The following is a 21,715-nucleotide window of genomic DNA, read 5'->3' as shown; positions in this document are numbered from 1 at the left end:
CACATGCCAGCAATCTATATATTTCTGGAACCACTGGGCACCAATGACAATCATAAGCCAGTAATATATATATTGCTGGCACATGCCAGCAATCTATATATTTCTGGAACCACTGGGCACCAATGACAATCCTAAACCAGTAATATATAGATTGCTGGCACATGCCAGCAATCTATATATTTCTGGAACCACTGGGCACCAATCACAATCATAAGCCAGTAATATATAGATTGCTGGCACATGCCAGCAATCTATTTATTACAGGCACCACTGGGCACCAATGATTTAGTTATTAGGCAGTAATATATACATAGCTGGCACTGGCCAGCAATGTATATATTACTGTCCACCATGGGTTAAATTGAGCTGACACATAGCACAAATGTTGACGGCTGCGGGATTTGTACGCACCACTGGCCCCTCCCCCTCCTTTTATTATGTGAAAACAACTGTGGGTGTGCACCTTTTTAACCCTGAAAAGCCCATTAAAGTCACAGGCACTCATTTGTGCTGTAAAAACGTTTTGAAGAGCTAAAACGTTTTACCTGCAATGGGAATGGTACTTAAATGATATTTAAAACTGTAATCTGCGGCAGTGGGAATGCTAAATACCGTTTAAGATTACCTGAAACATAGAAACATAGAATTTGACGGCAGATAAGAACCACTTGGCCCATCTAGTCTGCCCCCTTTTTTAAACATGTTACCTCAAACCATATTTGATCCTTATTTTTTTGTAAGGATATCAATATGCTTATCCCAAGCATGTTTAAATTGTACTACTGTATTTGCGTCTACCACCTCTGTTGGAAGGCTATTCCACTACTACTATCTACTACTCTTTCTGTGAAAAAATTCTTCCTCACATTTCCCCTGAATCTTCCTCCCTCTAGTTTCAGTGCATCTCCTCGTGTTCTGTTGCTCCTCTTTCTGTGAAGAATGTCTCCCACCTGTACCTTGTTAAAGCCCTTGATATATTTGAAAGTTTCTATCATGTCCCCCCTTTCCCTTCTCTGTTTTAAAGTATACATATTAAGATCTTTTAGTCTTTCCTGGTACGTTTTGTGATGTAGGCCATGCACCATTTTAGTTGCTCTTCTTTGTACAGTCTCTAATGTATTTATATCCTTCTGGAGATATGGCCTCCAGAACTGAACACAATACTCTAGGTGAGGTCGTACCAATGACCTATACAGTGGCATTTCTGAGACCCAAGTGCATGATTTTGCATTTTTTGGCATTAAACTGTAGTTGCCATTCTCTTGACCATTTCTCTAATCTGCCTAGATCCTCAATCATTTGTTTTACCCCTCCTGGTGTGTCTACGCTGTTGCATACCTTTGTGTCATCTGCAAAAAGGCACATTTTACCCTCAATTCCATTTGCAATATCACCAATAAAGATATTAAAAAGCACAGGTCCAAGTACAGATCCATGGGGTACTCCACTTGTAACCTTTCCCTCCTTTGACTGTACTCCGTTTACTACAACTCTCTGTTTTCTGTCCTGCAACCACGCTCTTATCCATTCAACTATCTTAGAATCCAATCCCAAGCTTTCAAGTTTATTTAACAGTCTGCGATGTGGGACAGTGTCAAAAGCTTTACTAAAGTCTAGATAAGCTACATCTACAGCCCCACCTTGATCTATTACTTTAGTCACCCAGTCAAAAAAGTCAATAATATTTGTTTGACATGATCTTCCCCCAGTAAACCCATGCTGTTTTGGATCCTGTAAATTGCTGGTTTTGAGATATTCTACAACTCTTTGTTTTAAGAGTGTTTCCATCAATTTCCCTACTACTGATGTAAGGCTCACTGGTCGATAGTTGCTTACCTCTTCCTTGCTTCCACTTTTGTGCAGTGGGACTACATTCGCTGTTTTTCAGTCCTCTGGGATTACTCCAGTAGCTAGTGACTGGTTGAATAATTCTGTTATTGGTTTTACCAGCTCCCCTTTAAGCTCTTTTAGTATCCTTGGATGTATCCCATCTGGCCCCATTGATTTATCCACTTTCAGTTTTGAGAGTTCTGTGAGGACTTTCTCCTCTGTAAATGTACTTGCCTCTCCCTCAGTTTTCTGACTATACCTGCAACTTAACTGTGGCCCCTTCCCCTCTCTTTCAGTAGTGAATACTGAGCAGAAATAATTATTAATATTATCTGCTATTACATTGTCCCCCTCAAGAAAACTTCCACTCTCTGTCTTCAGTCTAATTATTCCACTTTTTGTTTTTCTCCTTTCACTTATATACCTAAAAAAAGTTTTCCCCCCTTTACCCACTGACTGGGCCATTTTCTCTTCAGCCTGTGCTTTTGCACATCTGATTACCTTCTTAGCCTCCTTCTGTCTAACAAGATACACCTCTTTGTCCTCATTCTTCTGCGTCTGCTTAAATTTCTTAAAGGCCAACTTTTTTGCTTTCACAATACTTGCTACTTCTTTTGCAAACCACAATGGCTTTCTTTTTCTTGTGTTTTTCCTAACTCTTTTGACACAAAGTTCTGTTGCTTTTAGAATTGCACTTTTTAATTTTTCACACTTATCCTGCACTCCTTCCAAGTTCTTCCACTCTGCCAAAGAATCCCTTACAGAGTTTCCCATCTCTACAAAATCAGCCTTCCTACAATCTAACACCTTTGTTTTTGTGTGCGATGAGTCAGTCTCTGTCTTTATTTTGAACCATACTGCTTGATGGTCACTGGATCCCAGATTTTCACCCACATTTATGTCAGATATTCTGTCACCATTTGTAAGTATTAAGTCTAATATTGCGTCCTTACGAGTGGGCTCCCTCACCAATTGCTGGAGGGATGCTCCTTGCAAGGAATTCAGCATGTCCCTACTTCTGGTGGAACTTGCAACAGGCAGCTCCCAGTTTACATCAGGTAGATTAAAGTCTCCCATGATTATCACCTCTCCTTTTAATGCCATTTTATTGATGTCCTGCAATAGGCTCTTGTCTAGTTCCTCTTCCTGACCTGGTGGTCTGTAGATCACCCCTATACGAAGAATCGCCTTTTCCCCTGTTTCTATGGTCACCCAAAGGGCCTCCGTTTTTTCTTCAATACTTTGTATTAAGGTAGTCTTTATATATTTTTTCAAATATATTGCAACCCCTCCTCCAATTTTTCCCATTCTGTCCTTCCTAAATAAAGTATATCCTGGTATAGCTATGTCCCAGTCATGATTTTCATTGCACCATGTCTCTGTAATAGCCACAATATCCAGTTCATCCCTTGTCATTATTGCAATTAGTTCTGGGATTTTATTTCCTAAGCTCCTAGCATTTGCACACATAGCTCTTAAAATTGTGTTTGTGCTTCTCCTGCTGCTAGCTATGTTCATCTTTCTGCCTATATCTATTCGGTTTTGATCGGCATTATCTTCTGTTGCAGTGGATAGGCTTTCTGTTCCATTTGCCTGCAGAGACAATACCTCTAGGTTGGGGGAGCAGATTTCTTCATTCTTATTTGGTTCACTGCCCCCCTCTGCTAGTTTAAATAGTTGCTTATGAAGCTTCCAAACTTCTCACTTAATATTCTTGTTCCCCTTGAAGATGGGTGCAGGCCATCACTTTTATATAAGGCTCTGTCTTGCCAGGTAGCTTGACTTTGACCTAAATATCCAAATCTCTCCTTGTTGCACCAATTCCTTAGCCAAACATTGAAGTTTCTAATTTTAAGAGTTCTATCTTCCCCTTGGTGTACTGGCAATACTTCTGAAAAAGTTACAGTGGTTGCCACCTGTTTTAGAGCAGTTCCTAACTTTCTAAATTCATCTTTTACAGCCATGACTTCAGCATTAACCAGGTAATTTGTGCCAAGGTGGACGATGACATCCACCTCCCCATCTTTTCTTGCTGCCTTTACAATTCTTAGCATGCGTTCTTTATCTCTTGGAGCTGTGGCTCCAGGTAAGCACCTTACTTGTTTCTCTACTTTAGTAGCATTTCCCAGATTAACTCCTCTAATTATGGAATCTCCCAAAAGAAGTGCAGTCCTTTTTAGAGGTGAAATTTTCCTGGTCCTACAGTTAGAAGAGGTAGAAGTCCTCATATCTTCCTGTTCTTTATTGCCTATGTTGGTCATTACTTCTTTATTGCCTATGTTGGTCAGACTTAAAATGGGTCTGCAGTGGGAAAGCAGCATAACTCTACAATGTTATTATCATTTCTATGACCACTAATGTTATTCAACTGACTACCAATGTTGTTTTATTCCACTAACTATCAATGTTGTTATATTCCACTGACTACCAATGTTGTTAGATTTCACTAATTACCAATGTTGTTATATTCCACTGACTACCAATGTTGTTATATTCCACTAACTATCAATGAGGTTATATTCCACTAACTACTAATGTTGTTATATTGCACTAATTACCAATGTTGTTATATTCCACTGACTACAAATGTTGTTATATTCCACTGACTACGAATGTTATTATATTCCAATGACTACAAATGTTGTTATATTCCACTGACGACCAATAATATTATATTCCACTAACTACCAATATTATTATATTCCACTAACTACCAATGTTATTATATTCCACTGACGACCAATGTTATTATGTTCCACTTACGACCAATGTTATTATATTCCACTGACTACCAATGTTATTATATTCCACAGACAACCAGCATTATAATATTCCACTGACCACCAATGTTATTATATTCCACTGACTACCAATGTTATTATATTCCACAGACCACCAACATTATAATATTCCACTGACCACCAACGTTATTCCATTAACCCCCACGCCAATACTACAAAATGTAGGATAGAATGTAGGGTCCAAGTGACTAGACCTGCGCGCTAAGCTGCTAAGGTACACTTCTGAGAAAATGCAACACCTCACTGTACATTCCTTTATACAAGATCAAACTCAGGGGGTTTTTCTGGTTCACTCGCAAAGGCACAATCACTCTCTAATGGACAAAACCATATGCACTGCAGGTGGGGCTGATATTACATGTGCAGCAATACCCACCTGCTTTTATTGTGTATTTTTGGAATAAAAAACTGTATTACCGATTCTTCTTGGTTTATACTTCTAACGCTGATGGAAGTTGTTAGCTGTTTTACCATTGGTGACGTCATTGTCCCTCCCTATGCGCTACTAGTCTACAATTGTAGTCTACAATTTTGCAGACCACGTTCAACGGTACGGGTCCCCACACCCTTCATACATTGAACAAATATGAACAGTGTAACAATACTATTGCACTTTCTTTTGTTTTCTTTTTGGTATTACTTCATGAGGAGGATGCATGAGGATCAGCGCCACTGAGTTTTGTAGGGTAGAATGCAGGTATAACACACATTTTGTAAAGTGAGGCAAAACAAAGCAGAGCAGAAAAGTACATTGTTCAGAAGGTATGTGCCAAGCCTCACTAGTCACAAAGAAGAACTGAGCAGAGCTTTATATAGCCTAAAGTACTTTATATACCCTCTAGATCAGACGTGGCCAAAAGGTTGATTGCGATCTACCGGTCAATCGCAGAACTACTGACGGTAGATCACAATCAAGTACCGTTGACTGCGTACCATGGAAATAACTGCTGAAGCCTCCCAAGGATGCAATACGCTGGTGCACGTCATGACATCACACACGCACCACAAGTGAGGAGCCATGGCGCCTAGCACAGCGGGGAACAGGCACCCGCTCCCCACACTGGAAAGCCTGCATCCCATGCATAATAGCATAAATAAGCTTTATTATTTTACGACTTAGATTTCACCAATATGGTTTCTTGAATGCTTGTTCTAGTTTCTGCGACAGAAGAAATTATGTCTCTCAAGAGCAGGGCTGGGCAATTGCGGCACTCCAGATGTTAAGGAACTACACATCCCAGCATGCCTTGCATCCGTTTCAGCATGGCCACATAGCAAAACTAATGCAAAGCATCCTGGGATATGTAGTTCCTCAACATCTGGAGGGCCGCAATTGCCCAGCCCTGCTCTAGAGGAAAACAAAGTTGTGACCCAGTATATATGGGGTGGCTCTGATATCTCTACAACTGTTAAAGTAACGTGAAGCAACAAATAAAGATCAGATGCAAATAGAAATTCAGCTTATTTTTAAAAATAAACAGAATAAAATAGATTTTGAATGTTCAGGCTTACAACATATTTATAAAAAATAGCTTTATCCACAGGAAAGTTACTAGGTACAAAGGTATCCCTAGCAGACATTGAATTACAGTCCACTGATCATTGCTGCAAATCGGGTTATTTAGTACCTTTCACCATTTTAATTAAATCCGTGATTTGTTATAGAGACAAGCTTTTACCCACCTGACCTCTGGCTGAGGTATTGCTTCTAAACCTGCTGGCACTTGTACTCCTTTCTCCCATTCTTGCCTCCAAGGATCAGCCATTATGTAAAAGTCATCTGGACCAAACTGGTGAGAATCTGGGATTTTCATTGCAGTTATTAAATCAGTGCGAAAAACCTACAAAAAAAAAAGAAATTACAAACTTAGCTTTTAAGACTATGCTGGAACTGTGAAAGCCACTGATGCAACAAGTGTAACATAGCTGCAAAAAATAAATACATTAATAGTGTTTAGAAATTGCCCATCTGCAGACAATGTGATTGCACCATGCAATAATAATAGCACATTGAAAGTCAAAACAAAACATGCTAGCAACATCAGGTCTGCAGAGGAGTATCACAAGATTGTGAAATAACTCCCAATTGTCTAATTTTTACCCACCTTGTCCACCGATGTGCTTTTATCTTGACCCCTAAGTTCTTTGTAAAGACGCCTACACACATGGCGATTCCGTTGCATCTTCTAAGTGATCTAAGTAGATCGTTTAGAAAACGTCCCTACATCACTCCTGTGTAGGGTCATCGTGGTAGCGATGTGCGGACCCGTACGTCAGTATGACCCCGGCTATTGATATACGGCATGCTGGATAAATCTATAATCATGGAGAACACTGGCCCTGGCGCTCGCCACACTTTCTATTCTCAACTCCACGCCGACGTGGATAGTGGGGGTATGAAAAGGTCGGAGGACGCGTACCGCCGCCCCTCGCGGGCTCGCTGCGCTCGACACGCTTCAGGATGACGTTGACCGCGGGGTGACCTTAACAATGGGGGGGAGGCATTTCACACTTCAGGGTGGTTATTCTATTCAATTTGTGGTCTGGGGGCTATTCAACATTGTTCCCTATGTAAAGTCATGTCCATTGGGTTGATCTGGTTGATTGGAAGGGAATTTAACATTGTTCCCTATGTAAAATCGTGTCCATTGGGTTGATCTGGTTGATTGGAAGGGAATTTAACATTGTTCCCTATGTAAAATCGGGTCCATTGGGTTGATCTGGTTGATTGGAAGGTAATTTAACATTACAAACACATAAGATGCATGCGATGCCTGCGATTTGCGGCAAGATACCCGCGATATAGATCGTGGGCGCCGTTCTAGGTAAACAGTACCAATGTTTCTTCCCCATAATCACTCCATATCAATTACCTTATCCTGATTTGAATCAACTAGCAATTCTATATTTACATATGTTTGTTTTGCTTCTTTCAAAAATATGTAATTAATCTGATCTGTTGTGTTCAGACAGCCATTGTCCATCTACATGTCATAGTAATATTTACTTTTACAGACAATAAACATATATTAATAAATTGGAGCACATGAAACCCCCACCCCTTCACTCAAGGGGAATTTACAATGCATCACATTCCCCCCCCCCCCCCCCCCAAAAAAAAAAAAACCAAGACACATACTTTATATATTTTCTACATGCTTTTGCCCTCTCTTCCCTGTAACACTCTGTATTTTTGCCTATGGAGCTTCAAGTCTAACTTGTGATCATGTCATATCCTGGCTAGTAGTTTGAAGTGGACAGGTGAGGGTTGTTAATTTGATTACATACCTATGTAAACTGGTCTAGTAGGACAGACAGCCATTCGCTACTTGGGTCTCTGGTGATGGACTGTGCCATGATTAAGGTCCCTGTGAGGGCCTGAAACATTGGAAAATATGCAGTCTTTTTGAGGAATAAATACCTTTAAATACTAAAGAAGTCTGGTGAGCACTTTGTCCCTGGATTTTTGTACAAGCCTGATGCAGGCACAGCAGCACCCCAGCACTGGAGATCACTATGAGTGCATTGGAATAGACGTTTCTAGAATAGACGACACACTATTGGCAACAATGGATGTATCCTCGCTCTATACCATCATTCCGCATGCTAGTGGTATATGGGCAGTTGAGTCTCTGATGTCTCACAGTGTAACAGTGGGGAAGTGTACACCATTGGTCACTTCCTTTTTGCTTTTTGGAACTGATGCTCATTCATAATCACTTCATGTATGATGGGTGGTACTATGTCCAGGTGGCTTATACTGCCATGGGTTCCAATGTTGCGCCCATGTATGCGGGGGTCTTTATGCTTCAGTATGAGACCACTAAGATATTATCAACATATGGTCATCTTACTGTACAATATATGAGATTTATAGACAACATTTTCATAATTTGGCAGGGCTCAGAGGATGAATTTACTACTATGGTTTATGAATTGAACCAATTGGATAGCACTGTAAGTTTTACATGCATGGTCAGCAGGGCATTTATTAACTTCTTGAACATTACTGTCACAAAGGTTGATAACAGATTACATACCACCTAATATTTCAAAGGTACTAATCGGAATACGATCCTACACGCCTCCAGTAATCATCCATGCACCTAAAGGATAGTCTAGATATCTAACAGTTTATGATGGTTATTAGAAATAACATGGAGGTAAAGGGAGTGGAGACCCAATTGGGCAAAATTAAAGAAAGGTTCCTCACAAGAGGTTATAAACCAAAAATCATCAAAGTGTGTCTCAAGATGGCACGACAGTGAAGCAGTGAATCGTTAGGTATAGGTGACTCAATTTGACGATAAATCATCAATCATACCAAAATCAACCAAAAGCCATTGGCCAATTTTGAGATCTGATCCAGCACTTGGCCTGAATAACATGTACCCCCCAATGATGGCCTTTAGGAGGGAATGCAATCTGAAACAACTACTGATGCACCCAGCTGGCCATTTATCTCAGGAAGATCACACTTGGCTACAGACCGGTAAACCAGGATGCATTAAATGTACAGTATGCCACATGCCGTACCATGATCCCAAGTAACAATTTCCCACACCTGCACACTGATAAAGCAATTCCAATCAAATATAAGCTCCATTGTCATATGGATTATGTCATTTATTTATTGGTTTGTCCATGTGGATTGACATATGCAGGGATGACATCTTGCCAATTCAGAGAAAGGATGGTGAATCCTAAACATTTATGTCTGGGACATCAACATTACACTGCCATATCATTGATTGGGTGCCACTGTTGCCCAGAAGTGGTGATAGTCTTACATTCCTGAAGAAATTAGAAGCAAGTTAGATTTTCCGTCCTAATACAGTAGCACCACACAGTTTATATGAAAGTAATCCTCTAAACATCTTTTTACGCTAAGCCTTGGATGCCCTGCTGTGACCGTTTTTATATCCTTTGTACTTTTATTATTTTTGTGTAGGTGTGAATGTGTGTGCGCATGTGATTATATGCGTGCACTGTCTGTGCACGCACATTCACAACTATATATATTTTTAGAGTTATATTAATTTACGTATAGTAAGTTTCCTTTTCTGTGTGTGCATGTATAATTTTTTAAACATACTTATTGATTATATTGTTATGCGACCATGGTAAAGTAATACTCCCTGAGTCTGGATATGTTGCATATAATATTTAGTAACTTTCCCCCTGGTGCTCTTATATCTAATGTTTTTTTTGTGTTGGTGTATATGTGCTGCCCAGATGTTTATTTGACTCTTTTGGTTATCATAACGCAAATGGGGATTAGTTGTTCGCACTCTGGTGACATGCATACCTTTGTGTTTGCATTCCATAGCGATGACGCACTTCTGGCCAGATAACATGGTGGTATGTGCACTTCTGGTTGTCCATTCCATGGGGTGAATGTCCACAAACAGAATGCAGCCAGACCATAGCAATGAGTTTTCACTGCCGTTGCTTTGTACATTAGGGTATAGATAAACTCTTTTTTTACGGATGATACCTCGGGTCGGCACCTGTGTGCCAACTCTGTGTTTTTGATGTTGTATGTGTCCTGATTGTTGTTTGTATTAGACCTTTTGTATATATTTGGGATGATTACACACCCCCTGCTCCCTGATTGGCTTTGGCCGTTTTGGTGTCAAATTTGACAGGAGTACAGGGTATAAAAGAGCACTACTGAGCAGTGTGCATTAAGCTGCTGATCCAACTGGTTCTACTTGTGTATTATGTGCATATCTGAGGATGGTCGTTAAGGGGACCGAAATGTCGTTCAGCTGTATAATGCCTTTTGACTTAAGACCTGGTGAGTGCCCCTTCAGTACACACACACATATATATATATATATATATATATATACATACATATATATATATATATATATATATATATATATATACATACATACATATACATACATACATACACACACACATATATATATATATATATATACACTATATATTCAAATTATTTAAGTTGAATTGTCGATTTTGCAGAATGAAGATTTAGGGAGGATAATTAAATAAGCAATGGTAAATTACCATTGATTAATCGACCCCCCTGGGCTATCTAATTAGCCCCGAGGTCAACAGTCATCAGGGATTTTTATCACGGATTTTATACAGCAAGTTAACGTCCACTAACTCATGCACAATAAACTACCTAATAGCACAGCGGCATCCACCTGCTTGAAGGAGTCAACCAACACAGGGAAAGGCCATCAAAAGTGTCAGATGAAACAAAGACATCATAACGGGACACTGCAACATCCTAAATGGCCGCAAGGAGAGACAGAAGATGATGAAGGTCAATATTGCATCTGCTGTCCAGCACAACAGGAAAAAAACAGACCCTATAAAAACAAACCACCTCATTCTCAAACTAATCAATGGATTCTCTTTTTAAAGTCTGTTTTAATATTTCATTTAAAAGCATGAAACTTTTCTTGTGCCTAATGCAGACATTTTTATCAACAAAATTCTGTGTGCAAATGAATCATACTTTTGGCACCAAAAGGGTAATAAAATAAAAATAAATCCCAATTAGTTCTGTAATATGCATATAACATGAGTTACAGTAAAAGGCTGACTTTTCAACAAGTGATCCCCTTGTTAATTATCTTCATCGCTCCTCTGTGGCTTCTGTGACTGCAAACCATGACCAGCACTATCTGCACAGAGCTCAACAGCTGATTGTATACCAGGATGAGTCACAGTGACTTCTGACAAGACCCTCTGAGCTCCATGCAGCCATGGTTTCAGCCCTTGACATTGCTCATTCCTTCTTGCTCACCTTACTGTGTTAAGTGAATTCACAGTAATCCTTAAGCCCCATACACACTAGACGAGATAGTAAAAGATAATGCTCAGAAGGGCCCGTCTAGTGTGTGCATGCACATGTAGTGTGCTCCAGTGCATCATTAATGCCCACTCCCTCTTATGAATATGTACAGGTGATGGAGGTTCCCATTAACGGTGGCCATGATGATGCTGTAGCATGGCCCCCCGCTAGCACCCCGCCTGGTACCCGCTGATGCCAATATCAACATTGGTGGGGATCATTTAATGTTTATGGGGTATTATTCTCACCAAAGCTACACATATCTTTACTGTGGAATTAATGAAATCAATGGCACTGCATATGTAATTATACTGGTCAATAGCACCACAGTTGGTGGATTTTATTTCTTTCCAAATAAAATATATTTTAGATATTAATGAAGACTCATATGTTTGCACACAAACCTGTAAATCATTCTATGAACAGATAGGCCTAAAGTCTAAAGCATTGCCTACAAAGAGGTGAAAAAGCAGTGCCATGAATACGGAATAAGCCCGGAGAGAAGATGAATGACATCACTTCTGGGACAGGGCTTATATTAGTCCTGTCTTTAGCCCCGCCCCTCCACACTGTGCCAAATGGCTTTCACTGGTTTTATCTTCAACTTCCAGGACGGTAGGCAAGTATGCACTTATACCAAAATAAGTGATAAACTCATGTCGACCTCTTCATGTATCGACCTGGTGCATTTCAACAATATGGTGCAGAGCCAGACATTGACAAGATTGACAAGGAGACAGCAGCTTGAGAAGCGATTATTATCACAACAGCACCTTAAATTATTGTTCAAACAAAATGCACTGGGTGGTAAACCAATGATAGACTATCTAAAGGGAAAAAGTGGAGGTGTTGCTTATAGCAGCCTATCAGATTCAAGATATTATTTATCTAGTAGTTAATAGAGAACATATCCACTCATCCTCTGAGAAAGTTTGATAAATCTCCTGTCAAATATCCTAATAGTTATGTTATGTTAAGAGTTCACAAAGCTACAGTAACTTCTGCACAACAGTCTGAGATTTCCCAGTTTTAACAACACTAGGATACAAACACAGTGGTGTCTGTTCCTTGGTCCAGCAGCAGCTAGTGCACTAGACACTAGCAAGATCAAAGAACAGACACCACTCTGTTTGTATATCACCATATGCTTTTATACACACAGTGGATCTCCTCAGAGGACTTCCAATATATTTAACTGCAAGACACAGAAGGTCATATTTAATAATGACTCCAACCAATCAGCTCCAAACTTTCATTTTTCAAACATGACAGGAGCTGAATGTCTGGAGCACCATTTAAGACTGGAAAGGAGTAGTAAAAAGAATATCACTTGTTAATAAATATGCTCCATCATCTGAAATAGAATATATTCTGGATAATAAAACACATGGAGCAGAATTACTGAATAACCACATTAACACTTCTTCATTGAGCTATTCCTCACACCTAGTTGGTTTTAAGACGGTTACACGCTATACATAATTTTAAATGGATTTATTAATAATGACCATTCCTTACGACAAATTTGTAAAACCAGGTTTAAAGACGGGAAAGAGTGTCTTGGGCTGGTGCACCTGAAGAAATAAGACTCATAAAATTATGATTTTTATTTAAATATTTCTAAAATAGTTGCGAAATAAAAACACACATACTAACACATAACATATAATAAAAAGGATAATAATCCTCACTTAGTGGACCCCACTTCGTATTATTCCCCTTTAAATCTACTAGAGGCTGAGCTGTGCTATTACAATGTATATCAAGTCTGGGTGACAGACAATCTTCACATGGGGTTTTACTCCGTGAGGAGTTGGTGTGTGTTCGCACAACCTAATGAGTTAATGGATCCCTGATTCGAAAACAGGGTAAGGAGACCCCAGAAAATAATGTTTTAATCAAGAACGGGGGTGCTGTTCCCTACAGCATGGATGTATACAATTTACAAGAAAAGAAGGAAGGGGCTGTTTGTGGGAACACACAAGAAATGGTTCTTAAAATATAACTTTTAATGGTTTTTATTCTAATATTCCCTATATCAGGGTATGGGAACTTTACATAAACAGCTGAGATATTGAAGAAGTTAAAATCACATACAATACATACACAAGTACAAATAGTGTGTTCAAAGAGAAGAAAATTAATGTGTTTAAAAAATGTTTTTTTTTTTTTTTTTTTAATTTTACACGAGTGTCTGTCCCAGTGAAATGTCCATTTTATGTGGCCCTGATGGAAAAATTAGTTTTGTTGTTGCTGTTATTCAGCAGTAAGGACTTTGATGTTACACCCTGTTGTCACACTATTCCAGTTTATAGTATAATGCTGTTTAGCCTCTTGACATAGGGCACAGTGATCAGTAGGAGTTACACATTGTTATAATTAATTTTGGGCTTTGGAGTGGTATTTCGCAGATGTATAGTTTGTTCTGCGCCCTCTCCTGGTCAATCTGAGTATATCAGTCTCAATATATCACTTTGCCCACAATTGCTGGGTTATATATATTATATATATATATCTCAGCCTTGAAAAAGCGGTGTCAGCGAAACGCGCGTCGGCGTCCAGCTACACCACGGGGGGGCTTGTGTTTAGGGGTGATTATACTATTGATACAGTAACTGCTGACAGACGGTTAACATTCCCTTAGGGCGAGTGCGAGCGCGTCAGACTGTTATAAGTGGGCTAGAGACAGAGAAATTTGCTAATGTTACTTTGCTGTTGGGGGCACGCTGAGGCAGCTACCCTTGTTATTACAGCTGATCCCCTGATATAACAACATTATATCAGTACTACTCTAGTCCCACACTTATTGGACTAGAGACAGAGAGACTTACTACTGTCACTTTGTTGTTGGGGGCACGCTGAGACAGCTACCTGTACTGTTACAACTGATCCCCGGATATAACAGCATTGTATCAACATCACTCTAGTCCCACACTTATTGGGCTAGAGACAGAGAGATCTGTTACTGTTACTCTGTTGTTGGGGGCACGCTGAGACAGCTACCTTCACTGTTACAGCTGATCCCCGGATATAACAGCATTGTATCAATATCACTCTAGTCCCACACTACAGTGATTTTATGATGTGTGTAGCACCATAGAGTAATTACATACTCAGGGTGGCTGACTGATCATTGCTGGGGGATTGGAACACAGAGGGAGATTTAACCCCTGGTTGGATGCTACAATCCCTTGATATAGCACGCGATTGGCCACCAATGTTGAGTTGCACCTGAATGGAATAAACACTATCTCTGACACTTGTCCCAGGCACAGTCCATTGACGACTGCAGCAGTTACTATAAGGTTGCATTTGTATCCACTGTGTTTATTTCTGAGTGCATAGTTATTTGACGGTGGATACATTACCTACATGATAAGTTAAACATTAATACGTTATAACACGTGATATTAACTTCACCCTCTCCCCCCGCGGATGTAAAACCGAGGGAGAATAATACCCTTGGCCTATCATACAATTGTGTGTTATTGTTTAATGTATGTGTTGATTACATTCGCTGCAAATATATTTTAATAAAATTTAAATAAAAGTTATATTTTAAAACACTTATCCTTTCACCTTCTTAAGAGTGCACCGCCACCCAAGCAGTCTTTCCTGTCCGTTTTGTTTGGGTTATATATATATATTGGAGCCCTCTCCTAGAGATCTGATCACACAGTGTACTGCAGTGTGCTATTTATATATATTTTATGCACCACTGATTCACATAGTCAAATCTGGGTATAGTATATTGCTAACCCATCTAAATTCTAACAAACATTTGGTACTTGTTTCCTAGCACGGCCACAATTGCGGGCATCGGGTGTAATTTTTAGTGGTCTGCGACGCGACCAACGCGATGCCCCCGATTTTCCCATTGAAATGCATTGAAAAAAGTCAAAATCGCGTCGGTCGCGTCGCAGGCGGCTAAAAAAGGCTTAAATGGTCCAGACGCGATGCCCTCTGATTTCCAATAGGAAACAATGTTAAATGCCTCAATTTACCCGCGATGCCCCCGATTTCCCATAGGAAACAATGTTAAATGCCTCAATTTCACCAAATCATCATAGGGAACAATGGTAAATGGCCCAGAAACCCCCCAAAACACCCCTGAACAGTGAAATGTCCCCCCAAAAGTAGTTTACGCCACCCCACGATCAACGTGAACCCGAAGTGTGGCGAGCGCAGCGAGCCCGCGAGGGGCGGCGGTACGCGTCCTCCGACCTTTTCATACCCCCACTATCCACGTCGGTGTGGAGTTGAGAATAGAATAGTGTGGCGAGCGCAGCGAGCCCGAAGCGTGGCGAGCGCAGCGAGCCCCGCGAGGGGACGCGGATACCTTCACAGGTAAACGCGTCCCTTTGCGGGCTTCACAGGTATCCGCGTGCGCTCGCCACGCTTCGGGCTCGGTGGCTCGCTGCGCTCGCCACACTATTCTATTCTCAACTCCACGCCGACGTGGATAGTGGGGGTATGAAAAGGTCGGAGGACGCGTACCGCCGCCTCTCGCGGGCTCGCTGCGTTCGCCATGTTTCGGGTTCACGTTGATCGTGGGGTGGCGTAAACTACTTTTGGGGGGACATTTCACTGTTCAGGGGTGTTTTGGGGGGTTTCTGGGCCATTTACCATTGTTCCCTATGATGATTTGGTGAAATTGAGGCATTTAACATTGTTTCCTATGGGAAATCGGGGGCATCGCGGGTAAATTGAGGCATTTAACATTGTTCCCTATGGGAAATCGCGGGCATCGCGTCGGTACCCGATTTTTTAGTGCATGCGATGGCCCCGATTTTTACTAACGATGCCCACGATCATGATCGGTGTGGCCGTGCTAGGAAACAAGTACCAAACATTTTACAAAACATTTTTCTACTACAAGCTATCTGGGCTAATGGACATCTCTAGGACAGACAAGGTGCCAACGTAGCGCAGACGTTTCGCTGTTTACCAGCTTTGTCAGCTTTTTAAAACATATTCATTTTCTTCTCTTTGAACACACTATTTGTACTTGTGTATGTATTGTATGTGATTTTAACTTCTTCAAAATCTCAGCTGTTTATGTACAGTTCCCATACCCTGATATAGGGAATATTAGAATAAAAACCATTAAAAGTTATATTTTTAAGAAACATTTCTTGTGCGTTCCCACAAATAGCCCCTTCCTTCTTTTCTTGTAAAATTACAGACAATCTTGCAATTGCGGGATAATACCCTAGATTGTAGGTCACACTGTGTGGACAGACTCAATAGTTTATCTACAAGACAGTGTGTTGTATACTTCGATCACAGTGCTGTTACAATGTATATCAAATCTGAGTGATGAACAATCTTAGAATTATGGGATAATACCCTAGATTGTAAATCACACTATGTGGGCAGATTCAGTGTGTATCCAATCTGAGTTACAGACACTCCAAAACAAATTTTTAAAACCGTTTAGTGCTTACACATTATATAAAATGCACACTCTTGTGGGTTGCTAGAAAATCCTGTTGTCTGTACATAGTTCTCAATTTAAAAATGGTCACGATTGACTGGGTGTAAATAATGCAATGTTTACGCTACCAATGACAAACTTCATGTCTTCATCATTTAGTCATACCTCCCAACTGTCCCAAATTTTGCGGGACCATTCCTTCTTTTTTGGGACTGTCTTGTGTCCCACCCGCAGCCAGCGGTGGTTGTAGGGGAGAAAATAGGGAGTCACTCGCCAGAATAGAGCATGCGCACAGTTCGCACCATTCACTGCCACTAGCCATGCAGTGAAAAAACGGGAGGTGGGGCTTGCTGGAAAGTCATTCCCGCTAGGCCACACCCCGTTTCCAGCTGTGCCGTGCAGATGTCCCAACCATCTGGACCAAAATGTTGGGTAGTATGGTTTAGTGGGTTTGCACAATAACATTCGTCCATGAGTTTCAAGAAGTTTAAGGGGAATTGTGACTGACATTGTATAGTTTGAATGTTGTCTAGTGTGTTCCCGGCATTACTTTTAATAGTAGAGCTTTCCATCATGAACTTTGTGAATGAGTAATGTGACATATGACCAGGGCTCTTTTCTTAACTACAAACAGATTCTAAACACATGGAAAATGTGCATCATATCTTTGGATGGGTAGAAAAATGTAATGTCACATACTTCTCCCTATTTCTTCATCAGTCATGCCTTCCGCTTACATTCAGGCTACATTTTCCAAACACTGAGTATATGCATTTCATTTACATACTGTATTTCAAGTATTTAAAAAAAAATAGCTTCCCTAATGCAACAGTGAATTTTGCTTTTGACCTTCAAGAGCTGATTAATTAATGACCAAAATCAAACCAAATTCTGTCTTTTAGTGGGTGAGGTTGGCAATGGTGGGAGACAATGTATATGACTATGGTGAAGGCTAGGCTGCTAGATTGAAAGGATAGGCTGAAAATGTGGTTATGGCTAAATTGCTATCATGCAGTTAGTGTTTCATTACCAATTTAAAGTATGTTATGAACATGGGAGAGGACGTTGTCAGGGAAATTACCATTAAAAGAAACTGTGAAGAGCTCCAAAGGAAGAATCTACAAGCATATTTTTCCTAATGAGTCATTATCAACTGCCACAGTTATCTTAGTACCTATATGTATACATGAAACTGCTTAAAAACTTGACAAGTACAAGGAAAACATACAAAACTACACATTTTTTGTGTGGTGGGAATATGTGTGATAATGCCTTAAAAAACACTGAAAACAGGTGCAATTTTGCCTGTAAAGTGTCCAAAACATGTGGATTGGCAAGCTAATGCGCCGATCCAGGTGTTTTTTTGCCACTACCGAAGTTTTCGCTTCACAAAAAAATCGGTACCAATTGAATACACCCTAAATGTTCTATTTCAATGTCACTACATGACAAATACATGACTGGACCTTGTATGAATTTGAAATATCTATCAAATCCCAGCACAAATACCAGAAAATACCATAGCAAAGCATTACAGCCTTAATAAAAGAATAATGTTTTTTTTCAACTCATACATGAATAAAATATAAAGATCACATATGAACATCAAAATCATGACGGTTGGAACCATCCACAAAAATGTAAAGGCGCTCAGAGCAAATGCAAGTCTTCAGGAAGATGATGTCCCGGAACCATCAGCATGTTTAATTGTAGCCAATTTCCTTAAGGATAACTATATCCAATACCAATTGTTCTGTCTTCCTGCCTTCCGGTACAAGTCTTATGGAGGGCTTTCTCTGATGTTTTTACCCACATATAAAAATCCACATATGCCACAAATGAGGTAAAGGTAAGCAGAATGTATGTTAATTTGTTAAAGTGAAAAGTAATTAACTGGCACATTGACAACCTTGGACATGATCATGAATGCAGCAGTCTGTCTCTATTTTTCTTTATTGTTTTCCTCCTCTCTCCCTTTTCATTGTTGTTCCATTGTCATTCTCCACCCTCCCCACTTTTCCACTAAATCAGGCATGTCCAACCTGCAGCCCTCCAGATGTGCTAAAACTACACATCCCAGCATGCCTTGCCACAAATTTGGCTATTAGGGAATGCTAGAATGATGGCAATGCATGCTGGGATATGTAGTTTTAGCACATCTGGAGGGCCGCAGGTTGGACATGCCTGCACTAAATGATCCTCCCTTTTACCAGTTAGTCTTACTGTGTTCGGTTAGTCCCCACATAATGCTGGCACCATCCTATTTTTACCCACCATAGCTCCTAATCTTTCCACAATTAGCTATCCATCTGAGTGAGACTTGTCTAGCTATTAACATCAGACGTCTAGCCCTATATGTTGAATGTCATTGGTGGGACCCATTGGTGAGGGTTTCATCTCCTACTATGCATGTTCAAGAAATAATATCTGTGCAAACATTTTAATAAGGTGTGGAAAAAATGCTGCAAAGTAAGAATGCTTTCAAAGACTCTTGATTTGAAAAAGCCGACTTTTCATCTTCAAGTGGCATCCACCCACAGTACCACTGTCTGCTCTGTGGCACAGCAATACCCAGTACACTCACACAAAACAACCTGCCAGCGGGGAGGCAGTGATTGCCGGTGGGATCTGATCATCCGGGGACGGAGGACACAAAGCCGGGAGGTTGTATTGCACCAAGCAAAGAAAGCAGCGTCATCTGAAAAACCCTGCATTTACCAAACTGGATCATGCAAGTTCATACTTTTTGGCCTCAATTCTTCAGTGAAGACCACTTTTTTCAAGACTTCTCTGTGCAGTAGATAGATGTATATGGTTTCCACTGATTTCTTCCAGTTCTGGGCTGATACCACTGCTGGACATCTTCTGATTTCAAAGGGACGTAAGCATGATATGTCTTTCATCTAATGCATTTAGGTTCCTTATTTATTATTATTTATTTATTATCAGTTTCTTATATAGTGCATACATATTCTGCAGTGCTTTACAGAGAATATTTGAACATTCACATCAGTCCCTGCCCCAGTGGAGCTTACAATATATATTCCCTACCACATGTACACGCACACACCGGATCCTTGACCTGTGGTCCTCAATGTTGCCAATGTTGCCAGTTTCTTTGTACTTATTCAAAAGAGCTTTCAGGAGTCACTTTCCACCTTTCAAAAAGCAGAAATTGCTGCTGATATGAATTGGCTATATAACTTACAGTAAACCACCGGAGGTAATTTAACCGTTTTGGTCATTTATTAAATTTAGACCGTGTTGCCATTTGTACAGTATGTCTGGCAGATTACATTTGACTGCTGGATGGTCCCTATGTTATTAAGGACACTTGCTACCTATTGCAGCTGAGTTTGAGCTGCATAACTGAGTTACTTTTCCAACCAGTAGCTCACTGATATTCAATCAAAATGGATTGACTGTTTATATCCTCAATGGTTAAAGCGATGATCATTGGGAGTGATCAAGCATACATCGGTATCTGTGCTAACTGAATATTCAATTTATATTTTAATGTATTGTTTTGTCTGTTTCTGTATTTAATAAATGTTTTTTTTTATTGATTATTTGTGTACCTTTCAGCGCCCCATGCTCCTTTTTTTCTTGTGCTGAGCTTTGGAGGCTGGCATTCCTCCAGCATTGTGGCTGCAGGGTAACACATTACACCACTCTATTCCCTAGCGCCGTAGACAGCTTTTTACAAAGCTTTAAAAAATAGAAGTGTTAATATTTATCAATAGTTGATGTAAAACACTCATTGCCTTCAAAACAGTATTGTACACTTGCACAAGGACATGAATTTTGTAAGATTATAATCAGGTGTATGATTAACCATTCAAACCAAACAGGTAATAATGATTATCATATCATTGTAATATGTAGGCTGAAACACATTAATTACCACAAAAGAAACAGTTGTGCAGAAGGCTTAAAACTGGGTGAGAACAAGCCAAACTCTGGTGAGCTTGTGGGAGACCCTTTCAGGTCACAGGTCATGCACCATGGCAACACTAAGCACAGCAACAAAAGACAAAATAGTTATACTGCATCAGCAAGGTCTTTCCCTTAAAGCAGTTTGGTATTTCAAGATGAGCTGTTAAAGCCTTACCTTTGACATGGAAAAAAAGGCCAGGTACTTGTTTCCTAGCACGGCCACACCGATTAAGAGTGGTCGTGCTGAAAAAAATCGGGTCGATCGCATCGCATGCGATTTGGTCGCATGCGATGCGATCGACGCGACCGACCGATTTTTGACCCGATTTTTTCATTAAATCCAATGTAAATTGGGTCCCTGGGACCCAATTTTACATTGGATTGAATGAAAAAAAATCCAAACCCCCCCAAATTGAAGCGCGTACACAGTGCCCCACGATAGACGGCAACCCGAAGCGTGGCGAGCGCAGCGAGCCCGCGAGGGGCGGCGGTACGCGTCCTCCGACCTTTTCATGCCCTACTATCCACTAGGGCGTGGAGTGAGAATAGAATAGTGTGGCGAGCGCAGCGAGCCACCGAGCCCGAAGCGTGGCGAGCCCCGCGAGGGGACGCGGATACCTTCACAGGTAATCGCGTCCCTTCGCGGGCTTCACAGGTGTCCGCGTCGCCACGGACACCTGTGAAGCCCGCGAAGGGACGCGTTTACCTGTGAAGGTATCCGCGTCCCCACGCGGGGCTCGCTGCGCTCGCCACGCTTCGGGCTCGGTGGCTCGCTGCGCTCGCCACACTATTCTATTCTCACTCCACGCCCTAGTGGATAGTAGGGCATGAAAAGGTCGGAGGACGCGTACCGCCGCCCCTCGCGGGCTCGCT

The 21,715-nt window shown here is 40.7% G+C and overlaps 1 protein-coding gene across 4 annotated transcripts in view; it reads right to left on the bottom strand.

Moving 5' to 3' along the window:
- The window catches only part of JADE2 (jade family PHD finger 2), a 353,383-nt gene that overhangs the window by 225,296 nt on the left and 106,372 nt on the right, over positions 1-21,715 (bottom strand). For all 4 annotated transcript variants that reach the window (XM_083181797.1, XM_083181796.1, XM_083181799.1 and 1 more), the window contains one exon: positions 6,315-6,472. In XM_083181797.1, the coding sequence (XP_083037923.1) occupies positions 6,315-6,472 (158 nt within the window). The remainder of the gene's footprint in view (positions 1-6,314; positions 6,473-21,715) is intronic.

Source organism: Crinia signifera, chromosome 4, assembly GCF_055691185.1.
Source record: "Crinia signifera chromosome 4, ASM5569118v1, whole genome shotgun sequence".
Classification (NCBI taxonomy): Eukaryota; Metazoa; Chordata; class Amphibia; order Anura; family Myobatrachidae; genus Crinia; species Crinia signifera.
Note: the sequence above shows the minus strand (reverse complement) of the source record. Positions and strands in the feature narration are given on the sequence as shown.